Source organism: Phyllobates terribilis, unplaced genomic scaffold (assembly GCF_046119375.1).
Source record: "Phyllobates terribilis strain yellow unplaced genomic scaffold, ASM4611937v1 Scaffold_7__3_contigs__length_470593459, whole genome shotgun sequence".
Lineage (NCBI taxonomy): Eukaryota > Metazoa > Chordata > Amphibia > Anura > Dendrobatidae > Phyllobates > Phyllobates terribilis.
The window spans coordinates 263,698,543-263,722,117 of NW_027362767.1; the positions used below are offsets into that span (position 1 = coordinate 263,698,543).

The window sequence follows — 23,575 nt, forward strand, 5'->3', positions numbered from 1 at the left end:
ACACAGGATAGGATTAGATACACGGCTCAGCAGGCAGTATCACGCGGGATAGGATTAGATACACAGCTCAGCAGTCAGTATCACACTGGACAGGATTAGATACACGGCTCAGCAGACAGTGTCATGCAGCATAGGATTAGATACACAGCTCAGCAGTCAGTATCACACATAATAGATACACAGCTCAGCAGTCAGTATCACACACAATGGGCTTAGATACATGATACAGGAGACAATTCTTTGCTTTCTTTGGTTTTATTTCATTAGCATGGATCTTGAAGATGAGGATATAGTGGGGTGCGGGGCGTGGGGTGTGATTATCGGGGGATGTGAGGGGTTTGCTTGGTGCAATCTCTGTAAAACATAAACAGGACAGAAGGTCAGAGGTGGTTGATCCTGGAGCTGTTCCCTTCACACAGTCAATATTGGTAGAAGCCGTGGACTCAGATGCACATCTATGATAGAGCCCTGTAGGATGACTGTGAGGGGTGCTACAGGTGAGGGGGCTCTAGATTAGTGCTGGATCATGCCACTACCCCACAAGCCCCCGGTACCAGAGGTTCTTCTGTTTCTTTACCCCTCTCTTCTGTGATTTTGTGTTATTTCCTACTCCTTGCTTTTCTAACATCCCAATACCAGGGGAGGAGAAAAGCCTAATTACATATTTGTTGGGCCCTTCTCTCCAGGGGCCCCGTAGCTTCCAGCGGTGGCCTCCTGTTATAATGACTGACGATCTGCTGTCCCAATCACCGGACTCTCATCATTGTCTCTCCGCTTCTGACACTGTAGGATTCTGATGTATATTCCTCCCAGGACAGACGTTCATTCATAAACTTACCTAATATCCTTTCAGCTCACAGTCAGCTGAGAAAAGAGGAAAAACAGAACAGACGGTGTCAGACATTGTGAGATGAAGGCTGGGGCTAGAGGGCGACGCGCTGTGCGGCTGCTCCATGGCATAATGCAGGTGAATGAGATTGCATGGCAGCCCCTAGGGGACCACCGCCACGAAAAGCAAGTCACAAAAAAGTCCAACTTGTTCAGACTTTGCGACTTGCTTGCCTCGGTCCAAGTATCCCAGTGGTTGCTGCACAGAGCAACCCGTGTCACAGCCAAAGTCACATCTAGCCCCAGCCAAAATAGCCGCACACCCACAATCTTATATGCAAGAGAAGATCCCTCCACATCCTATATCCTATGTAGTCCCTTATCAAAATCCTCTAGATCATACATCCCCATATTACTGTCCTACAGGCGCGACCAAAAGTTTGCATTTTTTTTAATAGTGTGATTACTTCTGTCTGGTTGTTGTGATGACATTTCACTGATGATGAATGGAAAGTGCACGAAGTTGTCATCATGCAAGACCTTAATTTTAATCATATTACTTTCCTATATCCCATATATTCCCATATTACTGCCCTATCTCCGTACATTCCATATTACTGCCCTATCTCCATACATCTCATATTACTGCCCTATATCCCAGTTACAGCCCATATTATTGTCCTATATCCCAGTTACAGCCCAAATTACCGTCCCATATCCCAGTTACAGCCCATATTACCATACTATATCCTAGTTACAGCCCATATTACCATCCTATATCCTAGTTATAGCCCATGTTACCATCCTATATCCTAGTTATAGCCCATATTACTGTCCTATATCCCAGTTACAGCCCATATTACTGTCTTATATCCTAGTTATAGCCTATATTACAATCCTATATCCTAGTTATAGCCCATATTACTGTCCTATATCCTAGTTATAGCCCATATTACCATCCTATATCCTAGTTATAGCCCATATTACTGTCCTATATCCCAGTTACAGCCCATGTTACAGTCGTATATCCCAGTTACAGCTCATATTACCGTCTTATATCCCAGTTACAGCCCATATTACCGTCCTATATCCCATTTACAGCCCATATCCCCATTTCCTCCGTACCTCCTTCTGGTAACACCACTGAATCCTCATCCGTCAGGCCCAGAGTGTGGACACCATACATGAATGCCTTTGTTATGAGCCACGGCAACTCAGTTTCTTTTCTTCCTGAGGAAAGAAAACCATGAAAACCAGTTACATCGCAGCATCAGACACGTCCGTCCCAGCAGCTCCCTGCTATTTCAGTATTGATTTCTGTGGGTGCACTACAGGGCAGTTTTATTCCTGGGCAGATGCCAGGGCTGAGGGCATGCACCTTGCGTCTTCAGCTGCAGCTGGGGGAGAGCCGGGTCCTTATACCAGATTTAACCTCTTTATGACCAAGGGTCAGTGGCTTGTACCACTGCTGTGGGTCCCTTACCGTACAGCTTGAGGGTTAAGCAGTCTTGTTCCTCATGAACGGTCTTTGCGTATTCCATAGCATACGATGTGTAATCTGTTTTCAGGATCATGACCTCAGTATCTCCATCCACTGTGCAGAAACGATGGGAGTCATTATCATGTGCAATGCACCAGGATGTCACAGTATGCTCCTAATTACAATTCCAGTCCTATATAAAAATGATAATACAAGGCTGAAGAAATTAACCTGACGTGTGTTTGTAGTGCCCGCTGTCCACAATCTTCATAGTGGAATCCATCTGCTGGCAGCCCTGAGCTCTAAACGAGATAAGGAAATAAAGAAATTTGGTAGTGATACATCATCATCATCATCATCATCAATGGATCCACAAATGATTCTTCTACGTCATTGTATAATGACCACTTACGTTTTGAAAGCCACGCTGCTTTTCATAGTATTGCCATCCTTCTCAAAACCGATGATCGGCATAGTCATGTCCTTCTTCATTAGATTAAACTCAGGACAGTTTGATGCTACGATAATACAAAACCACTTACCCATAAACTGTGGAGACAGCAGCAGTAATGGTTGTTATTGAATACATGAAGACAGGGGGCAGTATTATAGCACTTATAATCTTGTACATAGGAGGCAGTATTATAGTAGTTATATTCTTGTACATAGGGAGCAGTATTATAGTAGTTATATTCTTGTACATAGGGGGCAGTATTATAGCACTTATATTCTTGTACATAGGAGGCAGTATTATAGTAGTTATATTCTTGTACATAGGAGCAGTATTATAGTAGTTATATTCTTGTACATAGGAGCAGTATTATAGTAGTTATATTCTTGTACATAGGAGGCAGTATTATAGTAGTTATATTCTTGTACATTGGGGCAGTATTATAGTAGTTATATTCTTGTACATGGGGCAGTATTATAGTAGTTATATTCTTGTACATAGGGGCAGTATTATAGTAGTTATATTCTTGTACATTGGAGCAGTATTATAGCAGTTATATTCTTGTACATAGGGAGCAGTATTATAGTAGTTATATTCTTGTACATAGGAGCAGTATTATAGTAGTTATATTCTTGTACATAGGGGCAGTATTATAGTAGTTATATTCTTGTACATAGGAGCAGTATTATAGTAGTTATATTCTTGTACATAGGGGCAGTATTATAGTAGTTATATTTTTGCACATATGGACAGTATTATAGTAGTTATATTCTTGTACATAAGAGCAGTATTATAGTAGTTATATTCTTGTACATAGGAGGCAGTATTATAGTAGTTATATTCTTGTACATAGGGAGCAGTATTATAGTAGTTATATTCTTGTACATAGGAGCAGTATTATAGTAGTTATATTCTTGTACATAGGGAGCAGTATTATAGTAGTTATATTCTTGTACATAGGGAGCAGTATTATAGTGGTTATATTCTTGTACATAGGGCAGTATTATAGTAGTTATATTCTTGTACATAGGGGGCAGTATTATAGTAGTTATATTCTTGTACATAGGAGCAGTATTATATGAGTTATATTCTTGTACATAGGGGCAGTATTATAGTAGTTATATTCTTGTACATAGGGGCAGTATTCTAATAGTTATATTCTTGTACATAGTGGCAGTATTATAGTAGTTATATTCTCGTACATAGGGCAGTATTATAGTAGTTATATTCTTGTACATAGGGGCAGTATTATAGTAGTTAAATTCTTGAACATAGGAGCAGTATTATAGTAGTTATATTCTTGTACATAGGCGGCAGTATTATAGTAGTAATATTCTTGTACATATGGGGCAGTATTATAGTAGTTATATTCTTGTACATAGGAGCAGTATTATAGTAGTTATATTCTTGTACACAGGAGCAGTATTATACTACTTATTTTCTTGTACAGAGGGGCAGTATTATAGCAGTTATATTCTTGTACATATGGGACAGTATTATAGTAGTTATATTCTTATACATAGGGACAGTATTATAGTAGTTATATTCTAGTGCGTAGGACCAGTATTATAGTAGTTATATTCTTGTACATAGGAGGCAGTATAATAGTAGTTATATTCTTGTACATAGGGGCAGAATTATAGTAGTTATATTCTTGTACATAGGGGGCAGTATTATAGTAGTTATATTCTTGTACATAGGGACAGTATTATAGTAGTTATATTCTTGTACATAGGGGGCAGTATTATAGAAGTTATATTCTTGTACATAGAAGCAGTATTATAGCAGTTGTATTCTTGTACGTGAGGAAAAAAATAGTAAATATCCCTTACCTTGTTGTCATCAAAATTGGCTTGCTCCTTAATATCTACAGCCTGGCACTGGATGCAGAGAAGGAGTACGATGGCTGCTGTGACTTGGAGCATGATTGCAGTTGTGATGATGCTTTGATGTGAGGTTCTTGACACTCGACATTGCTATTTATACACAAATTGGTAACAAGAAAAATAATCAAGAGATAAAAAGCAATTGTTGAAGGTAAGTACGTTATGTAATAGGCGACTTGTAGTGTTTGGTTGTGCTTTTAATGAGGGATCAATTTCAGTTTATGTAGCAGCAGTTGCCAAAACATTAAAATTAACCCATTAATTTTTTGTTTAACTATATCCTTTCAATAATTGCGATATACTGTGTATATTTCTGAATTTTAACTATTAGCCCTAAAAATAAAAAAATAAATTGTATGTCTACCTTTGAGCACCATTTCATAGACATAATGTACATAGAACAGTCAGGTCACTGTGAACATACAAATGTGGCCAAAAGTTTTGAGGCTGACACAAATTTTGGTTTTGACAAGTTTTCGGCTTCAGTTTTTATAGTGGTAATTTGCATTAAGGTTGTTATGAAGAACGATTAAATGAATTTCAAGGTAATTTCTTGGCGTAAAAAACGTAATTTAATCACAAAAAAAAAAAATTGCCACTGATTTTAGCCATGTCACAAAATAACCTGCTTACATCATTTCAGTGATCTCGTTAGCTCAGGAGAAAGTATAAACTAGGACAAGGCAGCTGATATCACTCTGTCATTTAGATTGAATTATAATAGCAGACAACTTGCTTTAACTGGAGGCTGGTGCTTGAAATCATTGTCTTTTGTTAACCATGGTAGCCTCCAAATAAATACGTGCAGTATCATTTCTTTGCATAAAAAAGGGCTTTACAGGCAAGGACATTGCAGCTTGTAAGATTGCCCTGTGTCATTGCAACAGTAAAGCTTCCTGAGACCATTCATGTGGGGAATCGCTTACAATTTTCTCTAAGAAGACTGCCATGAATAAATAATGGGATCTAAACCTCTTCTCCCAATGATCCATGAGCAATGTGGTGATGTTTTTTTCCAGCATAATGGAGACCATTTCACAGGCAAAAGTGATAACTAAGTGGCTTGGTGAACAAAACAATAACATTTTGGATCCATGGCCAGAAATGTCCTCAGATCTCAATCCCTATGAGAACTTGTGGCCAATCATCAAAAAGCAACAAAGAAAAATACAGAAATTGCAATAAACTCACAGCACTGATGAGACAAGAACTGGGCGGTCATCAATCATAATCTGGCCCAGAAACTGATATCCAGCTACCGGGGAGAAGGGCAAAAGTCTGGGAAATCAGAGTCAACACTATAAATGTTGAGCGTTGCATAAACTTGGTGTATTTGCTAATAAAAATTGAAATAAATCTGAAAAGTTTATAATTGTACTTCAGTAATTATAGAACATCCAACTAAAAGATCTAAAAACACTGAAGCAGCGTAATGTGAAAACTAAAATTTGTCTCAGTCTGAAACCTTTTGGCTACGACTGTACATTACATTACTTATCCTGTATTATACTCCAGAGCTGCACTCACTGTTCTGCTGGTGCTGTCACTGTGTACATACATTGCATTACTGATCCTGTACTGATCCTGAGTTACATCCTCTATTATACACCAGAGCTGCACTCACTATTCTGCTGGTGCAGTCACTGTGTACATACATTACATTACTGATCCTGTAGTGATCCTGAGTTACATCCTGTATTATACTCCAGAGTTGCACTCACTATTCAGCTGGTGCAGTCACTGTGTACATCCATTCCATTACTTATCCTGTACTGATCCTGAGTTACATCCTGTATTATACTCCAGAGCTGCACTCACTATTCTGCTGGTGCAGTCACTGTGTACATACATTACGTTACTTATCCTGTACTGATCCTGAGTTACATCCTGTATTTTACTCCAGAGCTGCACTCACTATTCTGCTTGTGCAGTCACTGTGTACATACATTACATTACTTATTATTATTATTATTTATTATTATAGCGCCATTTATTCCATGGCGCTTTACATGTGAAAAAGGGATATAATACAAGAACAATTACAATTATCTTGAACACAATGTGACAGCGACTGGTACAGGAGGAGCGAGGACCCTGCCCGCGAGGGCTCACAATCTACAAGGGATGGGTGAGGATACAGTAGGTGAGGGTAGAGCTGGTCGTGCAGCGGTATGGTGGAGTGGTGGTTACTGCAGGTTGTAGGCTTGTCGGAAGAGGTAGGTATTCAGGTTTCTTTTGAAGGCTTCCATGGTAGGCGAGAGTCAGATGTGTTGGGGTAGAGAGTTCCAGAGTAGGTGGGATGCACGGGAGAAATCTTGTATGCGATTGTGGGAGGAGGAGATAAGAGGGGAGTAGAGAAGGAGATCTTATGAGTATCGGAGGTTGCGTACGGGTATGTAACGGGAGACTAGGTCAGGTCAGAGATATATAGAGGAGACAGGTTGTGAATGGCTTTGTATGCCATGGTTAGGGTTTTGAACTGGAGTCTTTGAGCAATGGGGAGCCAGTGAAGAGATTGACAGAGAGGAGAGGCCGGAGAATAGCGGGGGGACAGGTTGATTAGTCGAGCAGCAGAGTTTAGGATACATTGGAGGGGTGCGAGAGTGTTAGAGGGGAGGCCACAGAGCAGGAGGTTGCAGTAGTCAAGGCGGGAAATGATGAGGGCGTGCACTCGTTTTTTTGCACATTCATGGTTGAGGAATGTGCAGATCCGGGAGATATTTTTGAGTTGGAGTCGGCAGGAAGTGGAAAGGGCTTGGATATGTGGTTTGAAGGAGAGTTCAGAGTCCAGGGTTACCCCAAGGAAGCGAGCTTGAGGGACTGGGAAGAGTGGGCAGCCATTGACGTTGATAGATAGGTCAGTTGGGGGGGTTGAATGAGATGGCGGAAAGATGATGAATTCTGTTTTGTCCATATTAAGTTTTAGAAATCTGGCAGAGAAGAAGGATGAAATAGCTGACAGACATTGTGGGATTTTGGTTAGTAAGGAGGTGATATCAGGTCCAGAGAGGAAGATCTGTGTGTCATCAGCATAGAGGTGATAATGAAAGCCATGAGACTCTATGAGCTGTCCCAGGCCGAAGGTGTAGATGGAGAAGAGCAGCGGTCCTAGAACTGAACCTTGCGGGACAACGACAGATAGGGGGCGAGATGAGGAGGTGGTGTGTGAGTGAGAGACACTGAATGTCCGGTCTGTTAGGTATGAGGAGATCCAAGATAAGGACAAGTCTGTACAGATCCTGAATTACATCCTGTATTATACTCCAGAGCTGCACTCACTATTCTGCTGGTGCAGTCACTGTGTGCATACATTACATTACTTATCCTGTAGTGATCCTGAGTTACAACCTGTATTATACTCCAGAGCTGCACTCACTATTCTGCTGGTGCAGTCACTGTGTACATACATTACATTACTTATCCTGTACTGATCCTGAGTTGCATCCTGTATTATACTCCAGAGCTGCACTCACTATTCTGCTGGTGGAGTCACTGTGTACATACATTACATTACTTATCCTGTACTGATCCTGAGTTACCTACTGTATTATACTCCAGAGCTGCACTCACTAGCTTGATTACAGACCCCTACCATTTTTGCAGAGCTAATATAATGCAGGGGAGCATTTTTCCCTCCATGAGATTAGTGTTCACACTTTGGTGTAGTAAATATGATGCGCCTCATGGGCCGTGGGGATACCCGGAGCCGGGCCTTGTAGATGCTGGGGGCAGTAGTCACCGTGGCGGTGACCCGGTTCCGTGACCCAGGGCGGTCAAACCAGGGTAGTCTATGTGTCTCAGTTATAGATAGTCCGACTACGCCACCTGTGGATTGCGACTATTGGTAACCGCCGCTGCGGGGCAGTCTGCTGAAGCTGGTGGTACGGGCAGCAAGGTGATGTAACTCCCCACAGGTAGAGTGTAGCTTCAGGGCAGCATGGGTGGATGATGGTGATGATGGTGCAATGTGTCGCGGTGCAAGAATGTTCACAGAGTCCAGATGATGCAGTCCCAGATCCTTTACTCACGGTTTAAACAGTTCCACTTACAGGGCCAGTGTAAGAGCCCACGGCATCCTGTGCTCATGCAGTAAGGGTCGGTCGACCCTCAGGTGACTCCGGAGTATTTTTCAGGACCCCCTTCTGTGTGTCCTCTCTGGCCTCTCTCCTTGTACCTCACACCTAGCAGCACCTCTGTCCAGTGTCCTTGGGCCTTGGCGGGCGACGTGTGTTCCGTCCCCTGGCCCTATGCGGCTACTTTCCTAGTGGCTGGTGTGGACGGCCTGCTGTACTTGAAGTGCCGCAGCCTCCAGTTCCCAGTTGAGTCCTGTAGTCTCTGCTGGCTGGGGGACCCGGTTCCCCTTCTTGGCCTGACCCCCCTTCCTCCTGGCAGCGGCGGGCGTACGGGTGGCTTGCTGCACGGCCCGTACCCCTAGGGTCCCTTCTCTCCTCGTCCTGGAGCCCTCCTGCTCCCCTCTTCTCTCCCTTCTCCTTCAGGCTTAGGCCTACTGACTAGGCCCGCCTGTGGAGCAGAGCTCATGCAGAGCCTCTGCTCCTGTCACTTCTCCTCACCACCACTAACTAACTCCCTGAACCAAGATGGTTCCCTGTTTTTATACTTCCTACTCCAGTGCTCCCAGGATCTACGTCCTCCACCCATTCACTACTTAGTTCCCCCTTTATAAGTGGTTCCTCCCCACTCCAGCCAGGGATCAGGGACTGTGCTCTCTGGTAGGAGCAATCTCGCCCTATCCCCTGGAAATGTGGTGTAGTGGATGTAGTGTTAGGGTCCTAAGCCATACTCCTTCCTTACCTGAGAGTGAGATACCACACCTCTGGGTGAGATGCAATACCTCTGTGGCGACCGAATCCTCAGGGGCGCCACACACACCCCTGGTAAAACACAGCACGTCCGCGGGCTGGAACTGAGCAAAAGACAAGTCAATTCAAAGACATGTAAAAACTTTTAGGATGCATCCGCATATAAGATTGTAAACAACACTTCTTCCCTTTATGGGAGGCATACTTCTTTTAACGTTACTGGTTACCTTTCATTTACCAAAACATTATAAACACTTTCTTCACATGTATAAAACATTATAAACATTTCCTTTGTGTATAAAACATTTCCGTCACAAACATTCTTCATATTTTGGCATTTGTCATATCAAAAACAATTTTCACATAAACTTTTCAAGTAAACTTTTGGTCAACCGGTCACAGTGATGTCTGCAACCAGGTGTCCATTTTTTCAATAAAGTGCCAATTTGCAAACACGAATATGAGGGTGTGTGACTCACGCGCGTCCTTCTGTAAGCCCTACCCTGGGAGATGGGGGACTCGGAGTCGGGTCCTATGATGTAGAGATGGGGTGCAGCCGTGGCCCGGACCCGCTCCGTGCCCAGGGTCGTCACACTAAAACAAAAGAGATTTTACGGGCTTATCCGGGTTGAGTGGCTGATCTCGACTACGCCACCTGTTGCACCTGGTGAAGGCCACCAGCGCTGCTGCAGTCCGCTGAGGCATGGTGTTATGGCAGCCGTCGTTGTTACTACTCCCCACAGGCGGAGCAGGGCCTCAGGGCAGAGGGACAGGATGGAGGGGGTAGTAGTCTAGGAGGTCTGGTGCTGCGTAGTGCAGTATAATGCAGAATAAAGAGTCCGGAGGCCATAGGGGTTAACTTACAGGGTTTTTACTCACGTTGAAGAGTACAGCTGCAAGACTTCTCCCTGCTCCTCGCGGAGTTCTGCGGTCACCAAAGACAGGGGTCCGACAACCTCCGAGTAAGTCCAGTGTTAAATCAGGACCCCGCAACAGAGTGTTCCTAGACTTCAGACCGGGTCCTTTCCTGTCTGTGTGTGTGTAGATAGGCCGGGTCTCCCTCTGAACTTCACTCAGAAAAAAGGGTACGGGTGGCAACTCCGCTCCTTCCGATACCCGGTGGGATCCTCAGGGCCTACCGGGCTTTCCCGACCAGGACGTGGAGTAGCAAGGTCGGGTGTCGGGGGCCGGTACCCCTCTTGCAGCCAGAATCCCTCTGAATAGATCAGGTTGGCGAGGACAGGTGGCGTACACCGCTCCATCTGCATCCTCCCTGGGATCCATTTGTGGTGGAGCTACACTCTTAAGCTCCGGGCTTTCTTGGTCATGGTCCTTGACCGGGTTGAGACATCTATTATCTGCAACCTGCCCCTCGACCCAAGGCCGGGGTACGAGGGCCGTGTCTCCGTCCTCTGCAGGTCCACACAGGATCCACTCTCAGGGAGGGAGATCACGATCAAACAACAGTCAAAGAACCGTGAGCCCAAGATGGCTGTGTGTTAAATATGAATTATTAAGTGTCACTAAAATGTGAGTCCTCCACCCTCACCTACTAAATGGTTCCCCTATCTCTTGGTTCCCCAGTCTCCCGAGTACCAGGAGGGGCAGCACCTAGTGCATTCTAGCCCCCTCTGGTGGGAGAAGTGTGGTGTTGGATGTGGAGGTGGGGTCCTGACCATCACACTGTTCTTACCTCAGAGGAGGAACACTACATTCCATTAGAGAAGTGCAGCATCCCTGTGGCGGGTGAACCCTCAGGGGCGCCACAAGGGACCCGTCCCAAACCCTCAACGGAGGCCCTGGGGAGGCTGCAGGGCTTAGACGATCCAGATGCTGGACCTCGTCTTCGGCCACCTCCAACGGGTTTTTGTTCTGAGGTACCCGTTGTAGTTCTTATAAAACCAATAAGGAGCACCTTAAGAGGTGCAACAATTTACAAAAAGTGGCTGCTCCCAGTCCTCAGCCGGTTAGTTTCTTAGACCCGTTCCGGGTAACTTTAAGTGCACACAAGGGAAACTTTTAACTTTTGATTGTACCCTTTCGGGCAACCTGGTAAACAACAAACTTTTTGCAGTGTCCCTGCATACCCTGACGGGTAACTTATTTACACACAAAGTTCTGTTCCTCTTACAGTACTTAGTAAGGGTGCTCCCTGCGGGGAGGCTCTGGATTATCACAGGTTGACCCAGCCGGGTCTTCAGCGTGGTGGAACTCTGTCTCCACCCGGTGGACATTGAGGGCATACCAGCCCCTTACTCCTCGGTGCCTGGTGTAGGACATGGTGTCCCCGGGATACAGGTCCCAATCTGGGTGTCCCTCTGGCAGGCGGGATTCCACATCTCTCCTATTTACAAAGAGATCCGTGTCTATCAGCGGATCCCAGACGAACCCCCATCCTGCTTCCAGGTTAAATTTTACCACTGTCCTGGTAATTTTGGGACCACGAGCCGCTCGCTTGTCATGGCGGGTCCGGGTCTTTTCCTCCATATTCCTGGCCTCGAGTTGCTCCCACTGCTCACGCCGCTGTCTCCGCTCCTTTTCAAACTGCACCAGTTGTTGATAGCAGAACTCCTTGCGGCGTGCTGCGGCTGCCCTGGTCTCCTGGGAGAACCCCATTAAATCCTCCCCCGAGTGATCCCACTCAAATTGGGCCTCCTCCTCCAGTACCTGGGAAGTGGCGGCGGCGGTCTGTGGAGCGGGCAGGAGTGAAGGCCGCTGGTCCTCCACCTCCACGGACCAGTCCCAGGGGAAGCGCCCGTACACCCATTCGGGTGTCGGAGGGGGCGGCTCCTGCAGAGGACCTAGGAGCGGGCCGGCGTCGCTGGCGTCTGGAGCTGGTTCCGGGGTCTGGAGGGCACTTTGAACTGGCGCACCCTGGTACATGTATGGTGAGCACGTGGCGGTGTCACCCTGATTTAAAGGGCCTGGCTCTGGCGTCGGGAATGGGACAGCTTCGGTGACGCCCGGGATCTGTGACTCCACCAGGGGGCCCAGGGGCAGGTCGACGCTTACAGCGTCCGGCACAGGGGAACTTCTCCTACCTGCTCCTGCGGCCGCTCCTGCATCAGACGCGGTCTCCTGACCTCGATCCCGGGCCTCGGAGGCTGGGGCGCCGCCGGTGCTGGGCAGCGTCGCTAGCTGCCGGGCCGCCATCCTTTGCTCCATCTCCCTCTTCCAGTCCACGATGGTGTCTCGCTGCGCCCTGGCCATCCTCCGGCCCAGGTCTTCCATGCCGGCGCGGAGGAACTCTGTATCCTCCCGGGGGAGCTTGGCCACCAGCTCCTCCATGGTATAAGGTGCTTCGGCCAGCAGCATGTCGCTGGCAGGGTCTCCGGAGCTGCCGCGGTCCATCTCCTTTCCCGGGTGCGGCCTGCCTCGACTGGTCCAGACCACACCCTGTCTCTCAGTTTTCTTGCCTCCCCTCCCCTTTCGGGGGCGGTTCCAGGGCAGTCTGCTGTCGGTCACCTCCAAGGGCAGCCCCCCCACGTCGATGGACACATCCACATACATGATCACTGCTGGTTGGGGCGGGCTCCTCTTTTGGCGCCATTCTGGAACCTGGCCCACGATGGGAGGTGGTTTCTTGTTGCCTTTTGGCTTGCACATAATGGCGTCCGTTCTTCCGGGGCGGGCGCCAAATTCAGTACAGTGAAACAGTCTTTAGGCACACATTACCCGATGATAACGGGCTGGTTACGGATTCTGCCGACTACGCCAAAGTTGACGCGCCCCCTGGGCCGTGGGGATACCCGGAGCCGGGCCTTGTAGATGCTGGGGGCAGTAGTCACCGTGGCGTTGACCCGGTTCCGTGACCCAGGGCGGTCAAACCAGGATAGTCTATGTGTCTCAGTTATAGATAGTCCGACTACGCCACCTGTGGATTACTTCTATTGGTAACCGCCGCTGCGGGGCAGTCCGCTGAAGCTGGTGGTACGGGCAGCAAGGTGACTCCCCACAGGTAGAGTGTAGCTTCAGGGCAGTGTGTAGGGATGATGTTGGTGATGGTGCAATGTGTCGCGGAGCAACAATGATCACAGAGTCCAGATGATGCAGTCCCAGATCCTTTACTCACGGTTTAAACAGTTCCACTTACAGGGCCAGTGTAAGAGCCCACGGCGTCCTGTGCTCACGCAGTAAGGGGCTAGGTCGACCGTCAGGTGACTCTGGAGTATTTTTCAGGATGGTCTCCTGTGGGATTTCCTCCCAGACCTGGACTAAAGCATCCACCAACTCCTGGAAGTCTGTGGTGCAACGTGACATTGGTGGATGGAGCGAGACATGATGTCCTAGATGTGCTCAATCGGATCAGGTCTGGGGAACGGGCGGGCCAGTCCATAGCTTCAATGCCTTCATCTTGCAGGAACTGCTGACACATTCCTGCCACATGAGGTCTGGCATTGTACTGCATTAGGAGGAACCCAGGGCCAACCGCACCAGCATATGGTCTGACAAGGGGTCTGAAGATCTCATCTCGGTACCTAATGGCAGTCAGGCTACCTCTGGCGAGCACTTGAAGGGCTGTGCAGCCCTCCAAAGAAATGCCACCCCACACCATTACTGACCCACTGCCAAACCGGTCATGATGAAGGATGTTGCAGGCAGCAGATCGTTCTCCACGGCGTCTCCAGACTTTGTTACGTCTGTCACATGTGCTCAGTATGAACCTGCTTTCATCTGTGAAGAGCACAGGGCGCCAGTGGCGACTTTGCCAATCCTGGTGTTCTGTGGCAAATGCGTCCTGCACGGTGTTGGCTGTGAGTACAACCCCCATCTGTGGACGTCGGGCCCTCATACCACCCTCATGGAGTCGGTTTCTAACAGTTTGTGCAGACACATGCACATTTGTGGCCTGCTGGAGGTCATTTTGCAGGGCTCTGGCAGTGCTCCTCCTGTTCCTCCTTGCACAAAGGCGGAGGTAGCGGTCCTGCTGCTGGGTTGTTGCCCTCCTACGGCCCCCTCCACGTCTCCTGGTGTACTGGCCTGTCTCTTGGTAGCGCCTCCAGCCTCTAGACACTACGCTGACAGACACAGCAAACCTTCTTGATACAGCTCGCATTGATGTGCCATCCTGGATGAGCTGCATTACCTGAGCAACTTCTGTGGGTTGTAGAATCCATCTCATGCTACCACGAGTGTGAAAGCACAACCAACATTCAAAAGTGACCAAAACATCAGCCAGAAAGCATTGGTACTGAGATGTGGTCTGTGGTCCCCACCTGCAGAACCACTCCTTTATTGAGGGTGTCTTGATAATTGCCAATAATTTCCATCTATTGTCTATTCCATTTGCACAACAGCATGTGAAATTGATTGTCAGTCAGTGTTGCTTCCTAAGTGGACAGTTTGATTTCACAGAAGTTTGATTTACTTGGAGTTATATTCTCTTGTTTAAGTGTTCCCTTTATTTTTTGAGCAGTGTATATTCTCAATGCAGCTGTGGTTTTCCATACAGGCTACAAGGCACTGACTTTATAGCAGGTAGTGCACATCTTGCTGGTGTTAGGAGTGTCGCACTCAGACAGCGGTGCCCACTGGTTAGGAATGGTTACATTTAGGTCTGTAGACGGATATTGAGGCTTCTTGCCTTTAGCCTCATATTCCTGATAAACTACTTTTCCTTATTGTTGGTTCAGTTATTTCTTATTCTCTCTTTTTTTTTCTTTCTGTTGAGTTTGTGCATGAATATAGAAGCCAATCAGAAGAAACAGAGCTGCAGTGTAAAGCAAGGAAGAAAGATAGAACAGCAGCCGCTTGATAATACAGAAGGTCGAACTCTGATCCCACTAGACAATGCAGTGTTGTGTATGGTATTAGACTGATCATCTGGTTTAAAGGGAATCTGTCACCAGGTTTTTCTACTCCATCTGAGAGCAGCATAATGTAGGGAGACCCTGATTCCAGTGATGTACCACTTACTGGACAGCTTGCAGATATTCAGACTCCTCCCCCTTTCATAGGCTCCTCCCCTTAGTCTACATGATACTTTTTTTAACAGTTGCTCAGAAGATAATGAGCTGCAGTATAAAGCATGGTTTATAGATGAAAAAGCGGTTACTGATGTAGATTTTAGATTCTGGCAACCTTGCACTAATATAAGACATTTTCTACCTGTGGATTAAATCCTATAAACCGCAGGAAGGCGCCTTTTGCAGCGCTGTATTATGGCCATCGCCTCCGTGCTGCCTCCTATCTACAAATCCTAAAACTCAGTACAAGAGCTGCGCTCTGCAGATAAGAGCAGGACTGGGGCTCTTATTGACTTGAGAGAGGGGGGAGTTGTCTCTGGATTTAACGGGTCACAGGTGGGGGATCCGGAGGACTCGAATACAGATTGTATTACCTACTATAGTATATCACATCCTTCACATTATCAGTCTTATCAGAGGCCTGATTCTGCCAAATCCAGCTCAAGAAGAACATCTCCTTAATTTTCCCCTCCTGTTACTGATAGCACCTGTAATTTAAGATACCTTTGAGGTTACAACAAGGTCAAGGGTCAATTTAGGCTATATGTGCATGATTGCTTGCAGAAATTTCTGCAGCGTTTCTGCACCTGTTGGCAGCAAAAACACTGCAGAAAATCAGTTTTCCGGATTGATGCGTTTTCATGCGTTTTTGGCTGAGTTCACACAATGCTTTTTTAATGCGTTTCCGCGGCGTTTTTGCAGCGGCGTATACGCCGTGGAAACGCATTAAAAATGCATGGTAGAAGGGCAGCAATGTTCCCCAATTGAAATCCGCATGTGCTGTGCCCATGATGCGGATTTTTCCACAGCGTAAACGCTGCGCTCAAAAATCCGCAGCATGTCAATTAATTTTGCGTAAACGCGGCGTTTTCGCTGCCATTGACTTGCATTAGAACGCACCAATTCCGCAAGACTGCATTTGTACTTGCGTTATTGGCGCTTTCTAATGTGCGGATGGTACCCGGGTGTGGAGGAGAGGAGAGTCTCCTCCACACCCAGGTACCATTTAAAAAGCTGTAAAACAAGAATAAAATAAAAAATAAAGATATATTCACCTTCCGACGGTCCCCGGTCTCCTTCCCTCTGCTCGCGTGCAAGACTGAAGGACCTTCGGTGACGTCACAGTCATGTGACCGCAGGCCCTTCAGCGCAGTGTCTCGCGATATGCCGGCAGCCAGGAACGAACGCGGCAGCACACGCCGGGCCATCGGAGGGTAAGTATAGCTTTATTTTTTTATTTTTAAACATTCTCGGTCACACTATATAAATCCATACTGGTTGCATGGATTTATATAGTGTGACCGAGTTGTCAAGCACTTTCCAAGTGATGCTAAAATCGCCTGGAAAGCGCTTGTCAATCCGCATGCGGAAATGCATGTGAATCCGCATGTATTCCGCAGGAAAAACGCATGCACAATCTGCATGTACAATCCGCATGTACAATCCGCATGTACAATCCGCATGCGTTTTTTCTGCCAGGGAGATGCAGAAATGATGCAGAAATTTTCTGCTTCATTTCTGCATCGTGTGCACATACCCTTTGCGTGCACATTTTCCATGCGTTTTTTCCAATGCATTGTATAGGAAAATCCTACAAAGAATGGACATGCTGCATCTTTTTCTGCACATGAAATTTAGTCAGGAAAAATCCTGATCATGTGCACACAACTTGCAAAATCTCATAGGAAACCATGGGATAAGGTTTGCAATGTGTTTTTTGCCCATTTCTGTTTGGAAAAAAACGCACAAAAAATGAACCAAAAATGCACTGTGTGCACATAGCCTAAAAAAATACTCATTTTAATTTAAAAAAGACCATAAAAAGTTATTTGACTTCATGGGGTTTTCACTTTGAATGTAAAAAAAAATAAAATAAATAAATAAATAAATAAATAAATTAGGCTTTCACAGCAGCAGAGTGTTTCAGGGGATACTTGTGTGTGTTGATCTGGTATTAGTGGGCATAAGGCTGGAGTCACACCATCGTATAAAAACTCGCTCTGATTTTCAGCCCCGAGTGTTGTCCGAGTGCAATCCGTATGTTATTACGTGTGTACTGCGAGTGCAATTCGAGTCTGCGATTTGTGTCCTCACATGCATGGTGTATGCCATCCGTATGCAATGCGTTTTTACCTTCATCTTTTACATACCGTAATTCGCTATGTAATTTAAAGCTAGTTTAAAGAACTAATAAAGCAATCTTATATACAGATATAGATAGATAGAGGGCAGTGGGAGCCAGCGACGCTGATGAGCGTTGTCGCCTCTATCAGGCGCCTGTGAATAGCAGGAACTTTATTCCTATTCCCAGTCTCTGGACACAGATTCAGAAAATGCGGACTACATCGGAGCTTCATGAGAACATTTTTACAAATAAATCGGTGAACAAGGAGCAGTCTCTTGTGTTTTTCTGTCTTTTTATATCTTTCAGGCTTCCTTTTCTGGACTACATCGGATTTGTCGGACCTGCATGGGATTTTATTTTCAATAAATTGGTGAAAAAGGGATAGTGTAGGAGAGCTTTTATTCAAATGAAGTGGTTTTTTTTCTGTGTGTTTTTATTTTTATTACCGGGTTAGTGATGGGGGTATCTGATAGACACCTCTCCATTACTAACCCAGGGCTTAATGCCAGCTGTGTTTTTGCACAAATCACAGCTGTCATCAACCCCAAAATTACCCCGATTGCCACCACACCAGGGCAATTGAGAAGAGTCGGGCAAAGTGCCAGAATTGGTGCATCTAATATGATGCGCCAATTCTGGTGGCGGCTCTAGGCTTGTATTTTAGGCAGAGAAGGGTCCAATAACCAGGGACCTTCCCACCCTGATAATATAAGCCTGCAGCTGTCTGCTTTACCTGGGCTGGTTATCAAAAATAGGGGGGACCCCATGTCATTTTTTTCATTATTTATGTTAAATAAGGCTAAACACCCTTTAGTGCCAAATGAAAGGCACAAAGTATACACGTTTATTATATGAAGGGGACTGGTGAAATTATATACAGTATCTACAGAATATCTGTATATTCTATTTTATTCTGATGGTTCTGGCTGTTAATTTACTGTCCCTGGCTGATGAAATGTCGGGTTTCTTTGAGATGTCTTCGTCAAAATCGGATGACATGCGCATGGTCCAGATGCAAACCAATTTTTTTCTCACATCCACTGACTTGCATTGGCGAGTGTGATCCGATACTCGCAGAATGGCTGCAATTTTTTTTTCTCATGTCGATTAGAGCGGAGGAAAATTTTCAGATGAGCAGTGACTCATTTACTAACATTGGTCAGAGTGCAATGAGATGTTTTCTCGCATTGCACTCGTCCGATTTATACGCTGGTGTGAGCGAACCCTACAGGTGCTGATCTTCTAGTAGGCAGTGATCTGATGTTCGAGAGGACAGTGCTGCATGTAGAAGAGCGTGAGGTCATACATTTATAATGGTGTCTGCAAGGTCCCCCAGCAGCACAGAGTATTTTAAGAGTGGTCGTGCTGACTTTGCTGGGGATCCTGTCCACTCATATGATAGTGCTTCATGTGAAACATTGAAGACATGGGAATTGAGACAAGTATGAGCTCACTGAGTCTTGATAGGAGAAAGGTCTTCAGCAGCACAGAGTATATCAGCAAATTAGAATTATCATTGTGTGGGAGATCTGAAAAGTGTCCACTCATGTGGTGATGTGATATTAGACTGGACAGTGCTGCTGGTGCACAAATAGTAGGTCAGAAATATATACTGAGAGCAGGGTGTTCAACAGCACAGAGTATTTCAGGAGAGCAGTGTTCTGATCATGTGGGGATCTATGGCCTATTCACTCGTGTTTTGATGTTGTGATGTTAGAGAGGACAGGACCGCATGTGTTCAAATGGTAGGTCACACATATATAACGGGAGGAGCCGGGTGCTCAGCAGCACAGAGTATTTCAGGAGAGGTGTGTTCTGTTCATGTGTGGGGTAGTTGTCTGTCCACTCCTGTGATGATGGAAGTAAGGACAGGACTGCATGTGGCAGGGAGGATGGAGGCAAAGTGGAGCTCACAGAGTAATAGTGGAAGAAGCAGTGTCTCCAGCAGGGCAGAGTATTTCAGAAAATGACTATGCAGAAATTGCCTGAGTCAGCAAATGCATCAGCTCCTGATAATGTTGGTAAGAACAGGGCTGTGCATGACTTGATGTAGGGTGGGGAAAAAATGGAGGCCATAGAATGGAAGGATTGGAGGGCTCCACAGCACAGAATGTTTAACACTGTCATAATCTAAGTAGGGTAAACAAATAAGTGGGAGTAATAGTAGGTGAATGGTCCACAGTAGCACAGAGTGTCAGAGTAATTAACTGTTCTCTCAAAGATCCCCTGAAAACAAACTGTGTGCAAAATGGCAGGCGCTGCACTAAATAAGGAAAGAGAGTCTGACTGTGGTGGCCCCTCCCTGGGCTGTGGCGATTGGTGGTCCCCTCCGCTGCATGTTACTGGCCAGAGAAAGAGGAAGTCCCCAAAGGGACCAATAAAGTGAAAGGGATGGCCGTCACAAGCCGTCCCATAGGTATATAAACACGGAAATGTCACACCCTCCTTCCTTTTCACCGGTGGTCCTGGAAGTGATTGTGGAGTCCTGCATACAGGTACGCAGGATCTTCCGTAGCCTGGAAATAAAGAAAGGACATGTTGGAGAGTTCCGCTTGGTGGCCAACTTGCCGGTGTGGAGACACAGAGCAGTCAGCAACGAGTTGGTTTGAAAACTTAAATGCCTTTCTAATGAAATGAATGGAGAATTTAATAAAGCTGTGACCAATCCTTCACCCATCCAGTTGTACCTGTCGTATTATTGGCAAGGGAAAGGGGGCGGTAGGGGGACTAAGCATGCGTCTGGGTTTGGTTGGGGGGTCCCCGCAGTCTGCTTGTGTGCCCAGTGCTGTACAGGAAGGAGGGGTAGAAATCACACAGAGGCGGCTGTGGGGATCATGCAGTTTATTGTGTGCAGACTTTTACAAACATTACGGTAGCGAGCTAACTCCATCTATAACATAGACGCCATCTAGTGGACACTGACGGTACTGGATCTTCTCTGGGGAGAAACCAAATTTGAAACAATTAGGAAACAAAACATTCAAGAGATGAAGGAAAAATCATTACAGGAGCAAAAGTGTCTGCTAATATTTACAGTCCTATAACTGCCCACATAAACTGTGCTGACGAGTGCTTTACTGGGGTCCACATAGATAGCACAGACAAGTGTTATACTGAGGTCCACATAGACTACTAACAAGTGTATACTGGGGTCCACATCAACTCTACTGACAATTTTTATAGTGGGGGCCCCATAGACTGTACAGACAAGTGCTATACTGGGGTCCACATAAACTGCACTGACAAGTGTTATACTGGGGTCCACATAAACTGTACTGACAAGTGCTATACTGGGGTCCTATAGTCTCCCCTCTCAGTGCGCTGGTGTCAGTGGTCTGGTGCTCGGTAATACTCACCTTTTAGACTTCGGACATGCATTTATCTGTGAGGAGGAAACAAAACATCTGATCAGTTTGTGAAATATTATTAATATTATATATGAGGTGACTGTGATATTGGAATATTGTGACGGGGCCATAATGGCTGTGAAACTGCTATAGACATATAATCGTTGTCATGAGGGCACTGTGGGGGGCATAAATCATTTACATACATGGGAGCACAGGGAACTTGGGGAGTACTACTACTATTGCTGTTATTATGAGGTTGTCATTGGGTGCTGCACATCTATGTGCGTATATGTAATGGCTGTCATGGGGGCGCTGTGTTTGTAGAGAAGCTCTATGTATACGGACATAGTGGCACAGGTGTCGGCACATTACTGGCATGCCATATGGTGAATATAAGATACATTACCGGTGTGAGGCAGAATGATGATGTTGTCGTCAGTCAGTCCTTGCTCCTTTGCCAGTTCTTTGAACTTCTCCAGGAGCTCAGGTCTCAGGTCCTGCTTTCTGCCTGAAAATGTGGTGCGAGACATTATTCACATCACATGATCTCACAGGTGATTCCTGACCTGTGACCTCGGGGGGAGGTGGGGGCACGTACCATGCAGAGACACGATGGTGATGACTTCATTGCCCTTGGTCTTGATGGCGTGCATCAAAGTGTATTCATCGTAGTTGGTCTCCACCACGTGGATGACGTGGTCGCTGCTGTAACCTAGGAGGAAGAAGCCGACCCTTCACTATAGACATTATTTCTGTGATTCCTGATGATTTCTTCATGTCTTCGTTGCTGTGAAGCTTTCATAGATATTACATTTTTAGCACAGGAATTGAGCTAATTCTATAGGTACATCTGGAGACAAGCGGTGCCCTCTATGCCACTCATCTCTCCATATGCTACGCCTGTGCTCCTTCTATTCCTGGCTCATGTCCCGACACATACCATGCAATATCCAACATGGCGGTGACTTACGTGGACTCTTGGACAGGAAGCGTCCAGGCTGGTCTGTCTTGATATAGGTCATGCTTCGCTTTTCACATCGATCCAACCTGAAAAGTGACAACAATAGGATATAAACGGCCCTATCAACCCTGCATGGAGCCGTAGTGTGGCCATATTGGTTGTGACCCAGCAAACACTCTGATTTTTTTTCCCTTACTTGGGATAGGTAGCGACAACATCGAGGTTCCCATCAGCAGTGGGGGTGATGACGGTCGTGCACATCGTCATCTGCTGCTTTTTGGACTGGAACCAGGCAGAGTTGGAGGCCACCCCGATGCCGTACCACTTCCCTACAATCTGCAGAATGAAGGGTTGTTAGGCAAAGGAAAAATGGCCAAAGCACCGCACCCCTCATATCCCTGGCAATCAGTCAATGCCTATTGTCAATTTGAAACTTTAACACTGCATGGTTGCCACGAGCAACACTACTGTTACAGTATAACAAAAATTCTACAACGTTCCAATAGACTTTGTGTTCTACTTTCTCATTATTGTCAACAGCTCTGCTTGCTGTCAAACATTTGGAGTATTTATTATTTACATCCAGAGGCCAAAAGAAACCTGTGAGTCTTCTGAGATTTTGCTACAGTTGTATCTGGGCTAGACACACATGTATCTAGCCTGTAAGTCCAGACTGATACATTGTAGAAACTATCAGGATAGGAGAGTTGGATACAACTGTAACATACCTTCAGCTGTGAGAATTATCAGGGAGGTGCATGGTTTCATCACCTGGTTGTAAATAAAAAGGTTCCCAATTACTGACAGTAAGTGGAGATCTTGAACACAGCAAGTCATTAAAATGCAAAGTTCTAAAACTTTTTTGATTTTTTCATGACGCGTCAAGTGACCATGCTAGTTGATGCTTGGCATATGGGGGATGCGCAGACCCACTACATGTGCTGTACCAGTAGATTTAGCAGCAGTTCTATGTAAACATACAGCACTTGTGATATTACCCTGACCTGTGCCAAATTATTACACCAGCTCTGCTGTAAGCCCATATAAATATTGATATGCTCCTTTTTTTGGATTGGATATAATTTGTGACTTACCTTGTCCTCCTGGAAATCCGGCTGTACGGGCACTTCCCCATTGGCACACAGGGCAGACAGGGTGACGAGGGCTAAGCTGAGCACGAGTCCCTTCATGGTCCTAGGTTGCTTCCAAAGTCTTCTGATGTCTCCTGTTATGTTGATATTGCTATTGATGCTGATGTTGGACCTGCCACCCTTATATAGAGGATCAGCGGACAATCCCACAGCTGGTTGCTGGCCCGGGAACTGGGCCTGGCAAGTCTTACCATCACCCCCCCGTGTGCCCCCTGCAGAGAATGGTATGGAATGTGCCCAGTGGGTAGGGGAGGAAGCTGTGGCGGGGGGGGGGGGGGGGGGGTGTGTGTGCAGGAGTAGGAATGTGTCATCAGTTTTTCTGCCTATTCCAGCTGTGCAGCACATTGGCTTCATTACACTGAAAAACAAAGTCCCTGTAAGTGCAGAAATCCTGATCTCTCTGTAAATGTTGCATGCAGCGTATGTGCTAGATGTGCCAGAGGTGGCGGGACACCTGACACATGAGAACATCCTCCTTATACTCACTGGCACCCAGTGGCTTAACTAGACTCTGAAGGGCCCCGCTATAAGATTTGGACCAGGGCCCCCACATCCTG

The 23,575-nt window shown here is 46.2% G+C and overlaps 1 protein-coding gene and 1 pseudogene across 1 annotated transcript; both read right to left on the reverse strand.

The window, feature by feature from the left end:
- Positions 1-23,148, reverse strand: part of LOC141155495 (uncharacterized) — a 46,779-nt pseudogene extending 23,631 nt beyond the window's left edge.
- LOC141154532 (olfactory protein-like) lies at positions 633-5,898 on the reverse strand. Its single transcript, XM_073640595.1, has 7 exons — positions 5,837-5,898; positions 4,592-4,735; positions 2,721-2,857; positions 2,540-2,610; positions 2,312-2,422; positions 1,954-2,058; positions 633-864 (listed from the first exon to the last, which is right to left on the reverse strand). The coding sequence occupies exons 2-7, from the start codon at positions 4,682-4,684 to the stop codon at positions 839-841; spliced, it is 543 nt and encodes a 180-aa protein (XP_073496696.1). The 5' UTR covers positions 4,685-4,735; positions 5,837-5,898; the 3' UTR covers positions 633-838.
- Positions 23,149-23,575: the final 427 nt, after the last annotated feature.